Source organism: Drosophila sechellia, chromosome 3L, assembly GCF_004382195.2.
Source record: "Drosophila sechellia strain sech25 chromosome 3L, ASM438219v1, whole genome shotgun sequence".
In the NCBI taxonomy this organism is placed as follows: Eukaryota; Metazoa; Arthropoda; class Insecta; order Diptera; family Drosophilidae; genus Drosophila; species Drosophila sechellia.
In genome coordinates, this window is record NC_045951.1 from 21,114,210 (window position 1) to 21,135,955 (window position 21,746).

The 21,746-nt window shown below is 46.8% G+C and overlaps 5 protein-coding genes across 6 annotated transcripts; 2 read left to right on the top strand and 3 right to left on the bottom strand.

Annotated features, from left to right (window-relative positions):
• Window position 1: 1 nt before the first annotated feature.
• On the bottom strand, window positions 2–594 carry LOC6616488 (endocuticle structural glycoprotein ABD-5). Its single transcript, XM_002040813.2, has 2 exons — window positions 497–594; window positions 2–430 (listed from the first exon to the last, which is right to left on the bottom strand). Exons 1-2 carry the CDS (start codon window positions 506–508, stop codon window positions 29–31), a joined length of 414 nt encoding a protein of 137 aa, XP_002040849.1. The 5' UTR covers window positions 509–594; the 3' UTR covers window positions 2–28.
• A 5,071-nt stretch (window positions 595–5,665) lies between these two features.
• LOC6616491 lies at window positions 5,666–7,928 on the top strand. Its single transcript, XM_002040815.2, has 2 exons — window positions 5,666–6,211; window positions 6,451–7,928. The coding sequence occupies exons 1-2, from the start codon at window positions 5,746–5,748 to the stop codon at window positions 7,911–7,913; spliced, it is 1,929 nt and encodes a 642-aa protein (XP_002040851.2). The 5' UTR covers window positions 5,666–5,745; the 3' UTR covers window positions 7,914–7,928.
• LOC6616492 (alsin homolog) lies at window positions 7,922–13,257 on the bottom strand. Its single transcript, XM_002040816.2, has 5 exons — window positions 10,675–13,257; window positions 9,958–10,576; window positions 8,760–9,896; window positions 8,550–8,701; window positions 7,922–8,490 (listed from the first exon to the last, which is right to left on the bottom strand). The coding sequence occupies exons 1-5, from the start codon at window positions 12,998–13,000 to the stop codon at window positions 8,267–8,269; spliced, it is 4,458 nt and encodes a 1,485-aa protein (XP_002040852.1). The 5' UTR covers window positions 13,001–13,257; the 3' UTR covers window positions 7,922–8,266.
• Window positions 13,258–14,009: 752 nt separating this feature from the next.
• Window positions 14,010–17,090, top strand: LOC6616493 (early endosome antigen 1). Of its 2 annotated transcripts, none has more exons than XM_032718748.1 (4): window positions 14,010–14,171; window positions 14,263–16,426; window positions 16,488–16,616; window positions 16,672–17,090. In XM_032718748.1, exons 2-4 carry the CDS (start codon window positions 14,270–14,272, stop codon window positions 16,906–16,908), a joined length of 2,523 nt encoding a protein of 840 aa, XP_032574639.1. In that variant the 5' UTR covers window positions 14,010–14,171; window positions 14,263–14,269; the 3' UTR covers window positions 16,909–17,090. The 2 variants fall into 2 exon arrangements, with proteins under 2 accessions (XP_032574639.1, XP_002040853.1); XM_002040817.2 differs by having other exon boundaries at window positions 14,010–14,144.
• Window positions 17,091–17,118: 28 nt separating this feature from the next.
• LOC116801104 lies at window positions 17,119–17,895 on the bottom strand. Its single transcript, XM_032718749.1, has 3 exons — window positions 17,778–17,895; window positions 17,656–17,716; window positions 17,119–17,599 (listed from the first exon to the last, which is right to left on the bottom strand). Exons 1-3 carry the CDS (start codon window positions 17,841–17,843, stop codon window positions 17,325–17,327), a joined length of 402 nt encoding a protein of 133 aa, XP_032574640.1. The 5' UTR covers window positions 17,844–17,895; the 3' UTR covers window positions 17,119–17,324.
• Between the last annotated feature and the right edge of the window lie 3,851 nt (window positions 17,896–21,746).

Genomic DNA, 21,746 nt, shown 5'->3' on the forward strand with positions numbered 1-21,746 from the left:
ATTAGATTCCATTTCAGTGCCTCGTTTATTAGACCTTAGGAGGCTTAGCATAGTCAAGATCTGGTTGGGGCACCTGCTCGCTGACCTGCTTGGCGGCCAGCGAAATCTGGGGCAGGATTGCTCCGCCCTCGGGCACAAATCCGTGGTCATCGGCCTTGTAGGTGACGGTCACCTCCTGCCCGTTGGCATCGAAGTATGAGTAGGAGCCGCTGATCTCCAGGTACTCGTTCTCAGTGCCCTGATTCCTGACCACGGCCTCCTCCATTCTGTGAGTGCCGTCCTCGCCGAGGTAGGAGAAGTTGTACGATCCATCCTCGTGCTTTTCGTGAGATGATTCGAGAATGGCCACCGGTGGCTGGGTGGTGGATGTGACGTGGTCCACCGGAGCACTCAGCACGACGACCGTGCAAAGGGCCAGGGCGACGATGAGCTGGAAAGATGGTTTAGGAATGGGCTAATCCTTGGAGTGATCGTCTCTCGGCGGCACGATACTCACAATCTTGAACATGCTGCTGTCTGGATGGGAAGCTGGCTTTGAATTGACTCCCAGTGAGGGAAGACTGCTCTTTATATTGCCAAAACTGAAGTGGAATTGGAATTGCTGGTCGCCTTGTTTACCGGTTATCGTCCAGCATCCAGACACTCACTTACATACACTCCATATGTACAAATTGAGTCCGCGGGTATTTACTTGAAACCCGTTCTAAGAATTAATTAAAGAGCGAGCTTCTTACCCAGGCCCATCTGCCATCTCCCATTGCAATTTCAAATCTCGGCGTGCAATTTGATATTCCTAATTTATGGTATGTTCGACCCCGGATCAGGGTCCCACTAACTCATCTCTGCTATAGTAGCATTCGGATTTGGGAGAATTCAAAAACAAAGTTTAAGATGTTTTGCATTCATTTCAAAAGATTACGGAAATCATATTACTTTTAGAAATTATTTCTGAAACGGAGATTATTTATTTGACAAGTGCATTTTTGGTAAGGTATTCTTTTAGCTTCTGGAAAATAACGACCATTAACCATTAGTTCTATTTCGGTTGCCCTGTCTACATTTCATTACATTGTTTGAGCTTCGGCTGCTTGTGTTGTTTGGGCATTTTCCAGATTCCATTTTTCTCGAAAGCCAACACGTCGGGAAGTCGGTTTTCCGCTGCCAATTGTTTACACGAAAACTATAAACAAAGCAAACACACGGCGTCCATCGCCGCGCTGATTCCTGCCTGCCCCCATTGATGTTATTTTTGGCCAGTGGGCATGAGGCGGCACCAAATCCTCCATCCTCTCCAGCCGACCATACTATATGCGTTCCACATAGCAGTACCAGCCGGTCAGATGAAGATGTAGATGCTGGGGGCCCCATATGATGGAGCTGGAAAAGGGGACGGTAATGGGAATGGGCACGGAGGTGAAGATGGTGGTGGGATGGGTGGATGAGCAGGGCAGAATACTTAAAGGTGCCACATACGCATCGTTCGATTCGGATTCGGATGCGGTCCGATTCCTGGCATTCTGTTTATGCAACAATAAATTTTACATTTAATTTTCGATACATTTGCCAAGTCGAAGATGCCCCGATTTGGATGCGAATTGGATCGCTGAAGGCGGACGAAGCAATTTGTTGGATTCCGCATGTACGGGGAATCTGGAAAATGTTGTTTCTTTGTTCGGGCTGTGTTATAATTAATTATTAATCAAAATCCTTAATACCGTTTGAGTGTTGAGCAATCGGAAAAATTACTAAGCACATGAGTGCTGGCACGATTTTGAGTTTTCTCCGCCTTGGTGTTCGATTTCCAAATGCGCTTGCTACCAGTAGTGAATGGGGAAATACGTATTCCAAAATGTTGTAATTTTAGGAAATTAGTCATTGGGTGTTGTCCCCCTTGTGTTCCGATACTCAATAGATTTTTATAAGCTCTTTCCGAATAATTTTCGCCGCGATTTTATATACCTGCACTGAAAGTTTCGCTGCCATTCTCAACTTTTAATTACCAAAAGATCATTAAAACGCACGAAGCTCCACAGAAAACATGAGAGGTTCTATCTTTAAACTTAATTAGAGTTCTTCGGCTTTGGCGACTTTATGACTTTGTGTTAGATGCTCATGATTTTGATGATAATGATTGCAGATGAGCCGCAAAATGAGTTGCACGCGTCGTTGCGTCAGCTGACTTTGATTAGTCAGATGAAATATATCCTCGAGTGTACAGTGTACACCAGCAGACGATGAAATACTTTCTAATACTATACACACCTGGATCACCTGCAAGTCGCTGGGCAAACTCATAGTAAATACGCCTTTTTCCCTTTCCTGTCGTTGTGGAAATGAAACGCCAGTAAGCGGAAAAAGACAAATCGACTAGAATTTGTGTATCCACTTTTCACATACCGATCCGCACACATGGCGCCTTGATGAGATTGGTTCTTGTTCGGTATTCGGATTTGGTTTTGAATTGAATTGAATTAATTTAATTTGGTTCGATTGATTTATGGTCCAATCTGTGCTCTGGAAAACTGTGCCAAGAGGCGGCTCTGCTGCCGTCCAATGATCGAGCGTCTATATGCACGCCATACGAAAATAGTTTTATTTTTATAACTGTGTGCTGGTTTGGTTTCTTTTTTTTATGGACTTCCCCCACATACGCAATGGACGACCAAGATGATGGTGCTGATCATGATGATGATGATGATGTTGATGGCATCTGCCAATGCACACAGCTGTCTTCCGATGCCAACTATCCGTCCATGTACATACATGCGTACTATATGTACGTATATATCCAATCATCTACAGCAATATCTGGCCAAGGAAGTTGTAAACCACTCGGGTGGAGGAGGCTGCCCATTAGGTTGTGATTTGTACCACGGGGCTGGCAATTAAGACCGCCATCCACCTACTCCGGCTCCGAAATCCGTCTCCGCAAGAGACAAAGGCCGCGAAAAATGTGGGAAAGTGTGGAAATCGGCAAGAAAATGCAGATTATGCACGGCCAAGGGTGCAAGGGCGGGCTGGCTAGCAAAGCCGCGAAAGCCGGGAAATCGGCAGGGTGGGATAAACAAAAACGACGACATGCCAAATGAAACGGGCAAAACTTTCGGCAGTCGCAAAACAAAAAGACGGCGGAAAATGGGCGGACGTGCGAGTATGTGTATGCATGTATAGGGTAAATAAATAAAACCGAAACTGAAAATTATGAAAAACAGGCGGCCGTAGTAGGTTGAAGCGGCCGCCAGCGACACGAGTGGATTTTTTGGATTTTCAAATATTTTTAGCCGAACGCCAGAGGCGAATATTTCGCCAGTCGAGTGGGATATTGGAAAGATGAAAAATTATCGCCAGAGTGTGTGCTAGTGTGGGTGTGTTTGTCTGTGTGTGTATCTGTGTGGGTGGGGTTCATCTGGGGACCTGGCAACAGGCACCGAAAAACGCCCACTTCTGTGGGGAGAGTACGGAATGGATCCTGTTCCGGGAACCCTACTCTCCAGCACTGAACACTACGAATATTAATTTTAGTATTTGAATATTGAAACGGGCTAACATTATTTAATTTATTTGGTTTTTCCCTCGGGGGGGTGGAATTTCCCTCTATTACTGCCAACTTTTCCGATCGCCTTTGAAATGTCTTGAAATCTTAAAAGCCAACCGTACACGCTGACGCTTCGCGACGCACTGCACCTACGCTCCAAAATTTTGAAAACTCAAAGACATTTAGAAAATTCTATTCACGAAATGAATGGACGTGCAAGCGGGACGGCGCTGTTCGGATAGAAGGAGAGGACCTAGAGAATTGAAAAGAGAGGGAGAGAGCTGATCCGAACCATCCCATACGATCCCACACGATCCCATCCGATCGCGAGCCAAGGAGAAGGAGCCAGGCAATTTATGCTGGTGCTCAATGGCAGCAGATGGGCAGCCCCACCACCCACTCCACCCACTCCACCCACTCCGCCCACTCCACCACTCCACCCGCCCACGCCGCCTGCCATAGAAAAATCCGTGTCTAAAATGGGGCAAAAAAGGAAGGAAGAAAAGCAGGGGGAAATCGAACCAACCGATGAGTGCAGTTCGGCGTCAAAGTTCAAGCGCTTTTCGCAGTCGAGCGGGAAGAATTCTACACTTTCCACATTTCTTCCATGATCGGCTGTTTAGTCTAAACATGGCTGCGGCCACACCCAGTCTTCCAGCCGTATCCCCACTCCGGGTCCGGGTCCGGGTCCGGGTACGTGTCCGCACGTCTACGGGTACGGGTAAGGGTGTGGGTCTTGGTTTTGGTCTTAGTCAGCCGGTGTATCCGCACGTTGGCTGGGGGAAAATAAACAACAAAGGGGGAAAAGACACAAAAAGTAGAGAGCAGCGAATATGAACATTTTTATTCTCTAAACATTCCTGGATGTTTATGTTTTCCTCGTTTCTCGGGCGGAACTCGGGGTGCTCAAGTGCTGGGCCTCCGCTGAAACAAGATTCCGAATAGATTCTAAAACGCTTAGTTGGGGATCCCGTTTTCAGTTTTCCGAACTGAACGGCCGCCTCCCTCCCGCTTTTCAATTTAACTTTCTCTCACATTGTAAACATTTCACTTGACGCTTGATGCTAAATTTAACATTTTCGCCTTCGGAAAGGCAAAACAGGCAAATAAATTACGGAAATAAACAAAAATGATCAACAGCAGCGGCAACAAAAACCAAAAGTTACCTGCGCTTCGGATTGCGGTTTCTTTTATCGCTGGAGAACTGAAAACCAGAAACTATGTTGAGTGGAAATGGGAAATGCAAGGAAAACTATAAACTCACGCCTGGGTTCGGAGGAGGAGGAGGTCGATCTGGTTGGTACTCTAATGCGGATAACTAGCCTGATCCCTCCTAAGATTATGTAATTTAATGGCCACCCTTGCGTTTGCTGTTACAAAAGCATATATGTAATGATTCAATCACTCTTGATTTGTACAGCTTTCGCCAGAAATGACTTTAGTGCCATAAGTGTATAAATTGGAAACCTTCACCCCAAATTACGAAATCTTTGTGTATTTAGGCGATGGAAAAAGATATTATCCTTTCGACTAAGCGCAATTATACCAAATGCATGTGGTCATATCGCTCTGGTCAATTGAATAATGAATAAACTAACTCGAAGCAAAGAAAATGCATTCAAATGCAATGGAACTATTGTTAATTTCATCGATCTTTCCAAAAAATTTGTATAGGATTATTTCATCTGTGGATAAAAGAGCAGTTAATGTACGTAGAACAATGCATATAAAGCAGGTTTTTTAAACCAACGCAGTTATAACCAAATCACGATATAGTTTAGTATTTGTTTTAGACTTAAAGAAAAAAAAAAAAGTTAGTCCCGTAAATAGTTATTGATCAGCAAGAAATTACACTTGTTCCACATTTTTTGTAACAAAAGGGAGGCAGACAAATTAGAGCTGTAGATATTGAAATGATACGTTTAATCGCATTTAAATATTTTCAAAAGAGTGTACGACATAATTTTTGGCGTCTTCCGGTCGTTTTATTGGGCGTGGCATATTGTGCATGGTTAAAGCTCATCTTTCTGGATTTGTGGTTCCAAAGATCATACGGACGAGCCGACTTACATGGGTAGATTGACTACATATACCTGTTACAAACTTGGCCCGAATCTTTCTTTCTTTCTAAAAAGTCCCCATTCTCCATAGCAAATTTGACAAGCACACAGTTTTTGATTAGACTCCAAAATTTTCTATCAGCCCCAGCAATGAGCGATAATGAGGATGGTGGTGAGCGGAAGGCATCGACCTTCGAGTCGATTATAGACAACATGTTCAGCCGGTTGCGGATCATCGCCGTGGACGTGGAGAAATTACAGAAGTCCAAGGAGAAGCTAAATGTTATGCAACGGCGCAACACCTTCTACCACCTACTAGGCCAGGAGGAAGAAGTCAGCATGCACCGTGGAAGCGAGATGGCGATCCTCCGAACTAAGTATTCCTTGCATTCGGGTTTCAACCAGAAATGCAGCTCGGCCTCGGAGGAGGAACTCGACTTCGAGGAGTTGAGCGAAGATCCGTGCAACATAACTTTCGAGGAGGATCGCTGGCACGGCTTCTTCAAAGACTTTCAGATCCTGACCACCCCAGTCGGCACCGATCCCAACGAGAACCGCAAGTGTGTGGAACTGACGTCGATGACGAACTGCGATCTCGAGATCAAACACCATCTATGTGCGTTTACAATTCGTTGCGTCATTTGTTAGGATTTTAACCTTCCAAGTTAGAACATATCTACATTTCTAGGAATATTCAATGGTCTTTATTGGTGCACTCAGATCAAAATCATCAATCCGAATTATGACATTTCTAAGAGACCCTCTGTCTACCTCTGTCTGCTTATTTTTAGAATTATTCGCTAAAACCCTTTGCACCTATATGGTTGTTATTACAACACAACTCTTTACTTTCAGTGGGCGGAGTCCGATGCTTTATGGTCAACCTTTTTGAGGGCACCCAGCATGACAACCAGAGCCTGATCGTAAAGCTGCGAGAGGCGGAGATCAGTGTTTCTAAGGAGTTGGGTTTTCCCGTGACGTCTTCAGTGATGGTGAAGATATCACCGCGCCACCAGTTCACCGGCGGATTCAGCACCCAGTTCAGACAGGAGGGCAAGAAATGCGTTGAGCTTGTGCAGGGCCAGAGGGTAATCCTGACCGTGGATCGGCAGTACTCGAATCGGAGCAATGCTGATGTTATATATGTAAATGCCCGCTTTTTGATTGTTGATGTGAACCCCTTGGACTTCATTCCGATTGGCGAGGACATTCAACTGATGGTGCGGAGCGTCCACGCGGACCACCTCAGGTGCTGTGTGGCCAGGGGAGGCATGCTGTACGCCCACATGCCTGTGCTATTCCCGGCGAGGTGTCGTCGTTTCCGGATCTCGTACGAAGAGCTAGAGGACCTTACCTTCGCCCGAGAGGTTGGCCTGAATGTGGTAGTATCGCATATCGTGGGGACCCCAAAGTACGTGGACAACTTGGAAAACGCGATGTCCGTTATGCACTGCGATGGCATGAGACTGTACGCTAGAGTGGTGCTCAACGAAGTCCAGGGCTGCAAGGGGGAGCTGAACTGGGCGATCAAACGCTACGACGGCTTCTTGGTGGAACTGGCGGAGCCGGCCACTGTTCCGGACATAATGCACCTGTGCCCCGACGCCGAGTGTTTTATGCAGTTGACATACGCTGCGAAGAAACCCATTATCTTTGATCCGCGGCTTTTGGATGAGCAAAAGCTTAGGGTGGACCCGGCGCACTACTATTACACGTTCTATTATCCGGACAAGTACGTGACCACGTGCCCGCAGCCGAAAAACACAATCTACTTCCGCTTACTGCAATCCGCCATCTTCGAGCAGATCAGCCCAACGGCACTGGCCAATACTCCTTACTGCGATCGATCTCACACTGGAGCGGATAGCTTGGCGCGTGCCGTGGTAACTGCCTCCATAGAAGTCCATGCGGTGGCCATCGTCGTGATTGGAGTCACAACGCGGATGGTGCAAAAGATCTCCCACTTTCGGCCCCACGCCCCCATTCTCTTTGTCAGTAACATGCGCTCCGCCGAAGATTACGTTTCCATTTACCACAACGTAACCATGCTTCCATTCCGCACCAAGTGCATTATTTCACATAGGAGGAACGTCTTCCTAAAGGCCATATACGCGTTGGCCTATTTGGTAAAGCAAAAGATCGCCAAGCAGAACGATCAGGTGATCCTGGTGTACAACTACGAGGATGGCACAAAGTTTCCTGAAAAATACATTGTGTATAAGCTGGACAGAACTAACTTTGCGTCGCAAATGGCGGAAAGCCTGTTCCCTGTGGACCAGGACCAGATGCAGACCCTCAAGGAAATAGAAAAGACTTAGTTCCCAAATGTGTGTTGTAGATAGTTTATTTGCTTTGGTGAGTAATTGGAATGTTAACGCGTTGGCCTAGAATATACAAAACATATACAGATAAATACATACATAAATATATAGATACACATTTCTACGCTGTACTAGGGGCTAACCAATTGCGGCTGTACAGAATCAATACCCGTAATCCTATGAGGGAATTTCGTCGTTCTATGTATATACAGACTATTTACGGGAAATCAACAGTTGTGTTTCTTATTCACCGAGACTTAACAGTGCCAACAAAAAGTAACTAATTTTCTAAAACATCATGTGTCGGCCTTTTCGGCAACGGAGCTCGAAATCTTTGAGCTGAGCCGCGCTCAGGGGATTTTTTGCAGAGCTCTCGACGTCACGTGCTCATATGCAGCCTTCAGTGTAGTGTAGCAGTAGCCTGCCATTCCATTCATCTCGGCCTGGAAATTGGGGCCACCGGTCAGATCGTCCAATAAGGCCAACTCTGCACCCAAGTGGGGAACAGCAGCGCGCAGCATCGTGAGCATGGTGAGCGGGATCATGTTGTCCGCATTGAGCTGGGCGGCATTGGCTGCGAATCGGAACTGTTTAGTGAAACTATTTACGGATATCTGGACCTTTGAGACTCACCTGCCATGGCGTGTTCGTAGGCCTCAGTTAGCAGCTGCGTGCTGCGCTGTATCACAGTCAACATGTCCTGTGGACTAAACTTCTCCTGCAGTTCCTTCAACGTCTGCACGGACTCCTCAAACTTGGGATCCAACATTACAATGTGCAGAAAACTTAAAGCAAAATCGAAAATTATAAGAAAGGTAAAATAGCGTAGACATTTTAGTATACCTTTCATGGCCCATAAGTTCAACAAGCTCTTGGTCCTTTAGTTTCTCGGCAAGATTCAGATTCTGCCGATACATTTCGTCCTTTCGACTGTACTTATTTGCATACAGCACAAACAAAGTGGAGTAGATGCCCTCTGATAGCACGAGTGGGTATAATAGGGTAATATGCGATATAACTTCCTTGCTGCCCTCCATCTGGCAAAGTTCCTCGGGCAACGCTGGAAACATCTTCCGCACAAAGCGGTAAATGCGACGCGATATGGACTCCCACTCTCTCATGGCTTGCTTGGCCAAAATCGGGGTGGGCTTAACCTTCCAATACCCATATGAGTAGTGGAAACAGTTCGCAATGCGCTCGTTCAGCACGTACAGCGGGTGATGGCGATCCTTAAAAGCCTGCTCCAGGTACAAACGTATGGAAGCCACATCTTGCTCAGTAAGCACCAAAGCCATTCCAAAACTGGGCACCTGGTCCAGAACTGCACTCGTTGTAGACGTTGTTGATGTTATCGAGCAATCGCTGTTGTTCATGTGCTTCGAAATGCTGTTATTGTTGTTGTGACTTAGTTTTGAAAAGCTTTCATTAAGCGTGCTGGATTCATCGCCGTTGACAGTGCTGTTCATGAGGCTTTGGTCCAACTGGAAACTGGCCAGACTGCTGGTGTCCAAGTCACGAGATGTATTGTGGCCCATAGAAATCAAGCTATCCGCTCTCTGCAATCCGTCTAGCTTGCTGTTCAGTGCTTCTTGGGAGTGGATTCGTCGCGGTGGAAATCCCAAGAAGTCCAGCGCCGAAGCAGCTTCCGTTTGCAGCTTGCTCAGTGCGTTGGTGGTGGTGCGGGCCTTTGCCAGTGGGGAGGATGATTTTTGCGGCAGCGGCAGACTTAGCAAGATGTTGTTAAAGTAGTTGCCAGGCTTTGTTCCTTCCCGAGCCCGCTGTTTGCTCATGTACACCGCTATGCAGTTCCAGATTTGGGCCGTGCTCAAAGTGGCTTTCGAGGATTTTCTGAGGGTTCCAGCTGATTGATTGCCTCCAGAGCTGCTAGTGCTTGCCGTGCAATTAGCCAGGTCCGATTCAAAGTTGTTAAACAATGACCGCCACTTGCGATTGTGATCTACCACTTGGCGCCCAAGGGAGCTACAGTAAAGTCATTATTTATCTTGTCATCGGACTACTTTTGTAGTTATTTTTGACTCACCTGGGGTACTTAGGGAAGCGCCGATTTAGCACCAGTTCGCCGGCCTGAATCCGCACCGTGTCCCAGGTACCACTAAGCTGTCCAAACATTTTGTTTCCAATTAGCTCGCAAGTGTCGTCGAACTCCCCGGTCACCATGGCCCCACTTCCTCCACCGGCATCTCCACTGGGCATGTAGTACTCCCCCCGTCCGTTTGGGCCGTGGAGCGTAAGTTCGCCCTCGTAGTAATAGTCGTTCTCAAATACAGCAACCCCACTACCTGTGAGATCGTCTCCGGAGAAGCTGCCCTCGAAATAGTCGCCGCGGTTGGTGATGCAGCTGCCAATTCCAGATCGCTTGTTGTCCGCAAACATGCCCATGTACTTGTCCCCGCTAACCAGGTCCTCTATCACTCCGTATCCACTGCGTGCATTGGCCTGGTACTCGCCCACGTAGATGTATCGGTTGTTCCGCATCATTCCATGGCCGTGAAACAGGCCCTCGCAAAAATTTCCTTCGTAGACTTCGCTCTCGGGGGAATCCTTACAGTGCATTTCGTAAACACCGTGGCCGTGGAACCGGCCACCTTTAAAGTGACCTACATACAGGCCCGTTGTCGGAATCACCATTTTGCCGAAACCTGAGGAATAACGTTCTTTTAATGCTTTTTTCTATCGATTAGGATAATCTACATAGAAGCTACATAACTAAATAACACCCAGGATAATTATCACTCACCTTCAATAATCCCGTGTTGCAGCTCTCCGCAGTATACACTTCCGTCCGGATACTCGAGGTAGCAATTTCCGTGGAGAACGCCCTTTCTCCAGGTACCGCACGCTTTCACCCTGGAGAACTTTGGGTGCTCCCGGCTAAACTCGTACCCCGTGGAACGATAGCTGGGCACAGGACTCCCGAGAGGTCTGCCCAAAGACGCGACAATGCTCGATTGCAACTGGTCCAGCCACACCTTGCGCATCTCCTGCGAACGGGTGCTTACGAGGAAGGATTTTTCCGGCGTGGTCAAGCGCAGGCTGTCGCCTTCGGTCCATACCCACAGGGTAGTTAAGGGATAGGAGTACAGCGAGTTTCCGCTTACCTGGCAGAGGAAATCCGAGAAGAGAATGAAACTGTTGCTTGACCTGCTGATTCCAGAAGTGACTAGTTTCAATGGAACCAAAGCCGACGTCAAAATAACCCTTCTTTGACGCCCTCTGAACTGCACAATCCTGGGGTTTCTATCGTTGCTGCTCCAGAAATCCTTGGTGTTTACGGCCAGCTCCTGGCTGATGCAGCTGTGCCGGGCGAACTCCGACCAGGCCACCCTGTGCTCTCCGTACTCAGGTTGCGTCCTCACCAGCAGCTCCATAAACTGGACAAACAGCTGGTAGATACTGAAGGGTTGCTGGAACAACCGAGTGACATAGCTCTCCTCGTTAAGCTCTGCCAGCGGGCTGCTGAGTCCAGTAATGGCGACCACCGCCTCTCCAAATCCATTGACCGAGAACACATCGCAATAGGCCTTTGTGTAGCCGTCAAACAGATCGATGTACTCCTTGTAATGGCAGATGAACAACAGGTCGGCAGGCTGCACAAAGTCCGCTCGGTAGAATCCCTCTAGCGAATGCAAAGTGGCCACTAGCAGGCACAGAATTCGCTCCCAGTTGATCAGCAAGGGACCGAGGGCGCTGAGCGGCTCCAGAGCCGACTGCCTTTGCCAGATTTCGAGTGTTTGGACTGCCTGTCGGTGCTTGAGAAGCAGTTGTAACTGTGACTGTAGATGACTCAGATAGTAGTGATATTGCCGCTGGAACTGCCTTTGGTTTTGAAGCGTGTATCCGCCAGAACACATGAGCAAACGTAGTTGTCTGGGCCACGCTGCTCCCAACTGAAGCTGGAGAAGCGTCTGCGCGTATGTGCTGGACTGCTGCAGATGTCGTATTGGAGGCGCAGGTTGAAGGGATTGTATTTGACCCGAGGCATTGAGCAGCAGTGTATGGTAGTCGCCGCAAGTCGCTTCAAGCGCCGAGTTCTGTTCTATGGGTAGAGCTGACGTGTTTTCAGTAATGGTGATCTCCATGGGCGAGCTGACATCGTCACCCAACTGAGAGTGGTTGTTCAGGCCCCAGTGGTAGAGCCTTCCGTCCAGAGTGCGGGCCACCGTATGCTCTAGTCCAGCTGCAATGCTGCACACGCCCATGCTGTCTAGTTTCTGCAGGCGCATCACATTGGCCCTCCGGATGTGATCCCCACTGCCCAGGAGACCATTATTGGAGGCTCCGAATGTGAAAAGTTGTGTGTGGAGCAGAGCATATCCTTGGTGGAGAAGGTGCCTTGTGTTAGCTGCAATGCTGCGCTCCGAGTGGTCACTGCTTAGGGATTTTACAGAGGCCCGTTCATCCTCGGATTCTTCCTTGGCACCGGCCACCGACAGCTGGAGCACATCGTCGGCCAGGTTGTAGGGAGCTACTAACATCACAAAGTGCTCGTTTCCGGCTGCTAAGTCCAGCAGTTCCTTGCCCTCTTCGTAAAGGCGCATGTGTCGAGGCTGTTGTTCCGCCTTGAAGACTTCGCCGCAACTGCCCATGACATAGGTCTCCCCACCAGCGCCGACGAAGACAACGCCCTGGGCGGAGCAGCAAACCCGTCGGATGCGTACGCCCTCAGCATGCAATTCGAGGGGGTCGAAGCCGAGGGTTTGCCACGCATGGGGATGACTTACATCTCGGCCAGATCCCGTGGCTTGGCGCTGCACAGACCCATTGGTGAGGACTACGAATAGTTCCTGTCTGCCAGAGCAGAAGTCCATATCCACAACATCGGTACGCAGGAGTTGAAGGTCCAGGTGGCCGCGGTTTGCCTGCAGCTTGGCGGAGTAGAGGGCGTGGTCAGTGGTCAGAAGAAGCAGTTCCTCTGCAATGCTGCACATCCGGGACGCGGGAACCCGCTGCAGCGGAGGCAATCCGCGCCAGTGAAGCTGCAGCTCCCTGCCTTCATGATAGATGGTGAAGGACTCCCGCTCCTCCTGACCCCCAAGTACCGAGTCATCCGATGCACTGGTCATGATGTGCAAATTGTTGTTTGGGATTTGGCCAGGGCCACAGCTTTGTAACACGACGCAATTGCTCGATTTGCCTGCAGGTCGTTCTCACATCGTGCACGTGCTCCGTTCCTCGCTAGGCACTACTGGCACCAACGAATATCATATGACGCGATTCGGAATGCAATTCTAGCTGCCACGGTAGGAAAAATTCAGTTTTCACTTCTTCTTAACTGGCTAATAAGAATTCATGTTTTTGTGATGGTTTTTTGGATTAGTGTGGCCAGCGCTTTGGAGTCCCAATTTGAATTTATTAAGTAAGGGTGTTCAGGCCATAGTGCGTTTTAAAATTGGGCTTATGACAATTTATTTTATCATTTTTTTTTTTAAAGGGAACTAATTCTATTTATTAAGGTTTCAAAAGGAATCGTTCAGTAATTCCTCTGTACATAACCTAATGTGTGATAAAGATAAATGAGACCAAATGGTATCTTAATTATAAAGTACAAAAGAAAGAAAAATCTAGTCTAGTTATCAATTACTTAAAATGTAATATGTTATATTATCCTCCGGGTAAGGAGATCGCTGGGGTGTACCCTCTTCAGTCTTCGGAGGGAGATGGGATCAGCTAGGATAGTTGCTAGTCGGTTCGGGTGGGCCATAAGCCTGTCGGCATACCGGCTGCTGTGGAAATTAATCTGATCCCCAAGAAGGGTAACTTTCAGATCTCTTTCTATGATCATGTTCGTCACGTACCAGGGGAGCCCAGATGCGTGACGTGCAGCTCTCGACTGGACCACACGGAGCCTATTAAGCTGGGATTTGGCAGCAGTTCCCCACACCTGGATGGCATAACTCCATATATAACCAATTTTGAAAACACAGTGTTGTAATTAATTATAACTTTTAAATACATTTCAATAGCTTCTGTGTTGCATTCGCCATAATCTGGAACCAGTCTACACAAAAAAGTTCTTTTGGTATTTTTTTTGCGGCACAACAATTTGATTCATTGTGGTCATATTGTTTTTGCAATCAGCTGTTCGACTCAAAAGTTTTTGCATGTTTTGTTTATTTCGCTTAAAATGTAGTCTTATCGTTAATTAGGGACAGTTACTAACAAGTAACATAAAAACAACCGTCAACAAGTGTTCGGGAACTTCAACTAGTACGTCTCAGTGGACACCTCTGTGTGGTACTGTGGTACTGCTGGTTTGCATACTCCCTACTCCCAAAAAACTGGTTTTAAGCCACGAACTCACCCTCCCACAATACAATTTTTTCAGCTCGGTTATGGATTTGGACTGCGAGAGCGCTACAGCTTTTGCGGACGACTCCGGGCACTTTAGCTGCACTAGCGACGATGGAGGAGGAGATCCTGCTCAGAAACCGGAGCCGGAACCGGACCAATCGATGTTTCTGGTGCGGCAGGAGCTGCTTCGGACGCGCAGTGAGGTGGAAAGGCTCTTAAAATCGGAGCAGTGGTACAAGCAGGAGCTTAAGTCCCAGAAGCACAGCAGGCTTGAGACTCTAGAACGATTGTACGCACAGGAGCGGAAGTATTTGGTGGAGAACCAGAGGCTGCAGCAAGAATCAATCCGCCTGCACACCAAATGCGCCACTCTGGAGAAGCAGCAGGAGCAGGGGTCACCATTATCCCCTGGCTCATCGCCAGTTAAAGCAGACTCGGAGTCCCACGACTCCTCCTTTGATGCCAAACAGCAGGAAGCGCGCCTACGGGATCAGCGTCAGTTGATAGACGTGCTCCGAAAGCAAAAGAAGATGCTTCTGGACGACATCAAGAGGCTCAGTCTGGAACACGAAGAAAAACTTTCGCAGTTGCAGCAAACTGTTGTTGGCATGGAGCTGGAAAGCAAGCACGTGACTGGGAAATGCAAGCAACTACTTGACCTTAAAAGTCAAATGGAGCACCAGCTGGAGCTGAGGAGCACTGCCCTACGCCGTGTCACCGCGGAGCGTAATCAGCTCCGCCAAGTCATTGCTGAGCTTAACGAGACGCTGCAAACGCAGGAGCACCTTATAGCGTTAAAGGAACAAGAGTTCCTGGATTTGAAACAGTACTACCAACAAAAGTTGACCCGGGAGAGCAGCATGGAAATTATGCACTCTTATAGCATGAAATTTCACGAAGAGATTAACAGCAAAACGAGTGAAATCGCCAGCCTAAAGAATTCCCTTAACGAGCTTCAGACCGAGCTGATGCTGATGTCTCATATGAAAGAACAACGCGAGGAACAGCAGCGTCAGCTTGAGCAACTAGAGTTCACATTGCAGGCACAATTTTTGGAGGAGGCTCAGCTTCGGCAAAGCAATGCTCTGAAACTGGAGCAGGTGGAGAATTTAACCATTTCTTTGTCTTCCTTACAACTAGATAAGGAAGGCTTAAAAGAAAATTTAAGTGAGGCGCAAAAGACCTTGAAAAATCTAGAGCAGAAGGTGGACATTCTTCAAAAACAGTATGCCGAAATGTGCTCCTTGTGTCAAAAGACCAAACAGCAATTGGAACTGGAGCAAATCGAGATTGCCAAAATGAAGCAAAATGGTTCCTTAAAGGAAAGTGAGCTAATGGAGAAACTCAAAGATTATGCAACGCAGTGTGGTGAGCTGAGAAAAGCGTTGGCCGAAGCAGAGTCCCGTATTGATGTCCAAAGCAAAGAGACAGAGAGCTGGCAAGCGCAGCTGAAAAAACTCGAACGATCATCGACCCACCCAGAGAGGAAACACACCCAAGCGACCCAAACGGACCTCGAAGATCCGATTTTAGTTCAACGCATTGAATCTTTGGAACAACAACTAGCAGATGTCAAGAGCCAGAAATTGCACACCGTTTCGCTGCTCCAAAAACTGCTTCAACAGCAAGAAGCTAAAATCAAGAGCACTAACGAAATGGAAGCAGACTGGCAACAACTGTTAGATGCTCTGCAAGCTACTCAAAGCTTGGAACAACAAATGCGATCAGAACTGCAGCATAAGACAGTGGAATTGGAGCACCTGAATGAACTGTTCGCTGGACAAAATGATGAACTGCAGAAGCTCCAGAAATTGAGCCAAGCCAAGGACGAGGAGAATCGACTAGAGTTACAGGTTTTGAAGGAAACATTCCAAGAGAATCTGGAGATCCACTCCGCTGCCTCGATCAACATGCAAAGGCTGCAAAGCCAGGTAAAGTCTTTGCTAGATGAGAAGGAGGAAATTGCGCGAGAAGAACGCAAAGCAGTAGAGTGTTTGCGATCTCTTGGTCACGTTCTTGAGATGGAAACAGGAAGGAGGCTACCACATATAAAAAGCTGGCCCCAGTTGGCCAAAATTCTTCGAAAGGAACTGCGAAATGGAAGGGTTAACAATCGAAGGGCTGAAGAGCTTCCTGGGGTTAAAATGAAGCTGGCGGAGATCAGCGGAAGGCATCAGCAAGCTTTGTCAAAAATTAAGGTATGTAAAGTCTTACTCTCTTAAAGTAACTCTTTGTTACACAATTTATTGCCTTCCACAGTGTCTGGAGCAAACTTTGGTAATGGAGCGAGCGCGGTTTGAGGCCTCGGACTCGGGCAAATCGACGGCTAGCAACACGCCCCAGGAACCCGCCCATGAGGTGGCTAATCTTATTGATGACTATAAGAAGGTAAGTGTGTTCCCCTCCGATTGGCTTCTCTTGAATTTCCTTAATTGATTTACAGCTCGTTCAGCAAACCGCCAATGAAACATGTCGCCCTCGCAACAGCTTCATATTCGATCTGATTGAGCGGAGTCAGCGATGCCAACCGAATTTGTGCCAGTTAGGAGAGGGTATTTCCGCCTGCCAGTCTGATATGGAGGAGCTAAGCAGGCTTATCAGTGCTGATCGGCCACAGAGAAAAGTGGAGCCCATGCCCTCCCTAATGGAAGAACTTCGAGCGGTGGCCGAGCATTCTTAGACGAGCATAATTTAGCTTTCAGTCAAATACTTACATTTCTTTTGTAGTACTTATTTGTTTAGTCTCGAATTTTGTTTTCCTAAAAGGTGCAATTGTGAATTGAGTGTTTGTGCCTAGTCTCATAGACCTAATTTTCAATCAGATCCAGCTTAGTTCAATTTATTAAAATATTTATTTCGTTATCTTTTGTGTTCGTTATCTTTATTTATGTGTAGCACATTATGTTAGTTCTATTATTTTCAATTCTATATACACACTCTAGTTGCCAAACTATACCAATACTTTTTCTATAAGATATATAAACCATATTTGGTTGCCACAAAAATGTGTCATTATTTTTATAGTCCATAACATTTAAAGTTAAATACCTTGTGTAGATAAAATATATTTGTGTGAAATCGATCAGTGCGCATCATTTAATTTCGTGGGCACCTAGGAATTTTAGTGCCATCATTCTCTGAAATCACCTCCTTTTTGTCATATATCGTATTTCCGTTTTCGTCCACGTCCAGAACTTCCTGTATTTCGCCTTTGCGAGTTCGTGTTATCCCACACATCGGCTTATCGTTTTTATCCATGCATAAAATCAGGAGCTCGGTGTGCTGTAGGTCAGATGGCTTTAGGATCTTGGTTACCTTACAAGATGCCGTAAACTTTATGGGGCACGTCACCCCGGCACATTGCCAACCATCTAGGGATAATGAATTAATAACACAGAAATACTATGCGTATCCATGTAATCCTTACACTTAGTTTTCTTTACAGTCGCTTGATTTAAGTTCTCATTTAGGTGCCGATCCCCGTCTGCCTTAAAATAAATGTAAGATCCATAATACTTTAAAATTAAAGATAGACGGATTCACCCTTACCACGGAGTAGTCAGCGAAAGATAAAATGGCCAAAACTACCAATATTGAGGAGATACAGGTATTCATAGCTCAACCTTGCTGATGCAGTTCTCCCCTATGACTGATTGATTCAAACAAGTCTGCTGATATATTGGATCAGCCTAATGTGTAATCCGTTCCACAGAAGAAAGATAATTTAATTACTATAAATAGATACACCCCTGCAACTGAGTTCGGACGCCTTACATTGCAATTGTTATTCCTGTATTGTATTCACAATCAGCCACGTAGAAAGTCGCCTTTGAAGCGGAAACATGTCTTCGTCAGGATGACGTAAGCTGTGGCAAATCGATTCTGTGGCTTCATCTCCAATCAGAGACGGCGGCAGTCTTTTCCATTCCGTTCGCAATGCATTAGGCGATGCAATGCATCGCCCTTGGCATTGTCAACGCCTGGAAAGGAATCCGGAGGAACTCGCAGGAGGAGGGCGATCCACTTGGGTATTGATAAATGCGTTGAAAACTAAGCGACCGCCCAGTGGATTACCACGGCCCCACGCCAGGCTCCCCGATTCCCGATCCTCGAGACCCCTCCCGCTGCCAGCTCGCGATGAGGAGCAATCGACCACAATCGCTGGTCAAATTCAATTGGCGCAATTTTTCATCTGTGGCTCCCAGGGATCGGATCTGGCGGATCCTTTTGGCTCTGCCTGCTGCCGTCTATTGCTGCCCTGGGCCCTGGCAATTGTTCTCGGCTCTGGACCTCTGGAGCTATGGGGCCATGGAGCCACGGGGCCATGGGCTATGCGGCTATGGAGGTATATGGCTGCAGAGCCCTCGGCACAAGGTTGTTTATTTTGAAAAATCACCATCACCCGATCGTGGCTTGTGCCGACGGCTGGGGATTTAATTCTGTTCTGGACATTTATAAATTGCATTCAATTTATACACAACACGAAAGCGTGATTTTTACATTTTTACAATCTAGCGAATAATAGATCAGCGTCGTATTATTGCGGACTCCTTGCTCCAATGCTCTTTGGAGCCATCGCTTCTTTGGGTCTCCAGCCTGTGCCATGGAGGAGGTGCCATTGGACTGGTAGTTGATTGAAAATAGTGTTGCTCAGGCAACAACTAAACCAATAGAATACGCAAATAACTTGTCTATCATTTTTTATAATTTATGATATAATTATTATTATATCAATAAATAATTTCTTATTCTCTAAATTCCGTTGAAATTGACTCTTTTCCTATATTAATACCGTAAAAAAATATTCTTTATAACTTTTTAACGTTAACAGCAATAATAATATATATAATTTAATGTAGTCCTAAAATATTACTCATTCTGTTCATTAATGATACATTGCTAAATGTTTTTTGATGGCAATAACCTTAAATATTGTGGAAAGTTGAATAACTACAATTTAGTTTCGTTCTTCATTAAAAATGTTTGAAATGTAAAAATTTCATATAACTTTTGAAATTGTCTGTTCCTTCTCATTGACACCCGTTTGGGGTCTATTATAATTGGAGTCGAAATTCCGAGCCAGGTCCAGCAAGGTGGGAACATCGTGTCGTCCGTCCGAGGGTATCATTTGATTCGATGAGAGTGCTTTTCGCTGTACTTCGCTGGGGCTCTTTGATTTTTTGATTTCGGTTCTGTGCATAGAGCAGGTCGCTCATTAAAGCGGAGTAGTAGGCGGGTTGGAGGAGTCGTTGGGCGGAGGGAGGGGTTCTGGCCAAACAAAAGGCATAAACATTTAATTCTCACCAAAGCGATTGATGCGGTCGATGAATTAAGGAGCGATGTCGAGCACCGTCCCATGGCCTCTCTGTCGGGGAAACGATCCTTCTGCTCCGGCAGGGCATCAAATCTGGAAGGCCAGTCAGTCCTAGTGCCAAATTGCAAATGCAACTTGTTAACCTTGAAAGCCGAGCGGACGGATCAGCCGGTGGACAGATAGTCGAGGAGCCTGACCGCAGATCCCGCACAGTATGAGGCATTTAGTCAGACGTCGTCGTTGTTGCTGCAGTTGTTCTTGCTGCTGATACCACTGATGCCGCCGTTGTTGTGGTTCGTCTGCCGATACCTCGTTTGTCTAGCTGATGTACTGGGAGAAATCTGGAGAGTGTAGTGCTTACCAGACCATATTTTGTGTGTGCTCATGATGATTCAAATCATCAGCAACATATTAGCAAGTATAGTTTTCTATTATTATTATTATTTTTTATAACGATCTATATAGAAAAGCATGTCCATTCCGAATGCGAACATTTCAAAGACGAATACTTGATTGAAATGGTGTACCACTCCAATTCTTCTCAGTGCATATTGAATAATGCGTTTATGGCCAGATGAATGACACTTCAGCCGTGCGTCCCTGGAGCTGCAGCTTACAACTGGCCACTGGCAACTGCAACTGCAACTGGCCGCAAGCCACCAGCCACGGAGGCCAGAAAGGGGAGGGAAGCTCCGACTCTGCCTCCTGGTGGTGCATATTTCATGCGTAAACTTTGGCTTTGGCTCGGGCATCCGCCACTATTCGTCATTTGTGCCGGGCCATGTCAGTGCTGTGTTTGAAAGAAATTCGTTTAAATTGTCAATTGTCTGGCCTGCGTCCGCCGCCCTCCCGCTAACGCTGCAGCTCATCGCCGGAAACTGGTTTCCAGTCAGTCCTAATGAGGCGCATCAGTGGAAAAAAGGGAGAAAAAAAGGAGGAACGGGGGTCGCAACGATGTGGCCCGAACCCTTTTAGCATTCAGCCGTGATGGCTGGTGGCCCCCACAGTGGCTGCATCTGGATCCCAGGGCCCTGGTGCGTTTGCATTTAGCTGGCTAGGCACATTAAAGTCGAGTCAACTTACCCACATTCGAGCGGCATGTTTAGTGCCCTGCCAGTGGTTCCCATACCCAAACACACTCCCCTTGAATCCCATCAGATCGCATCCCATCCAAACGCACTCCCACCGGAGGGGCCATTTCCATTCTGATTTGGTTTAAGATTCGGATCGGATTCGGATCCTGCTCACTGGGTGTTGCAATGTCATTCCCTGCGTTTTACACACTCGCGCACTTTACAGCGCGGCCATAAATAAACTTGTATCTTTAAGATAGAAATAGTCGTAAAAAATCAGCAAATGACCCCGAATCCCTCCCTCACCAAGTCGCGTGAGAGCTTTTAGCCCACTCCAGAGCAGACGAACTAGAACCGATCACGGATCCGAGAATCATCAAATGGCCAAAGAGCCAGTTGGGCCATTTGGACCATTCGGACCATTTGGTGCATCGGCAGAACATGTGTAAGTTCCATATTAAATTTTATATTTAGCGCACGACTTTGTTCGCTTCATTTTCCCTTTTAGAATTTTGCATACAATGAACGGCAGTGAAGATCCCAGTGGAATGATTTGGAGGGACAAGGACTAGATCGTGATTGAAGCCACAATCGCGGTCATTAGGAAATTGACTTTTGCGATTGCCTAAAATATACTTATGGAGTAGGGCTCCCTTTGAAGAGCGGAGAAACCAGAGTTCGATTTCGACACCCCAGAATGATGAATTTCGGTCGTAAGCGATTTTAATCATCTTGCCTGCCCATATATATGCAAAGTCATTTAAAATATAAATTACTCAGTTTCGCTCTCGGTATTTTCAGCTTAAATACATTATTAATAAGATGGATATTATCACTCCTAACAAGCCACTAGTGGCTGCTGGCCTTTCTTTAAGCATAAATCATAATTATATTCACCGATTCACATCTCCCCTACCCTCCCCTGCCCATGATAAATACATCTTTCGGGATGACGAAACATCTCAATGAACCTGTATCTGCATCTGTATCTGTAATGCTGAGCTACGTGGGCACATTTTAATTTACCTTCTAACGCTGCTGGAACACTTTGACCCAATTCATCTCAATTCAATTGAAGCATTTAAAGACCAGCCATAAAAGGCAGTTGAAATGGGTTTTTTTTCGAGAGAG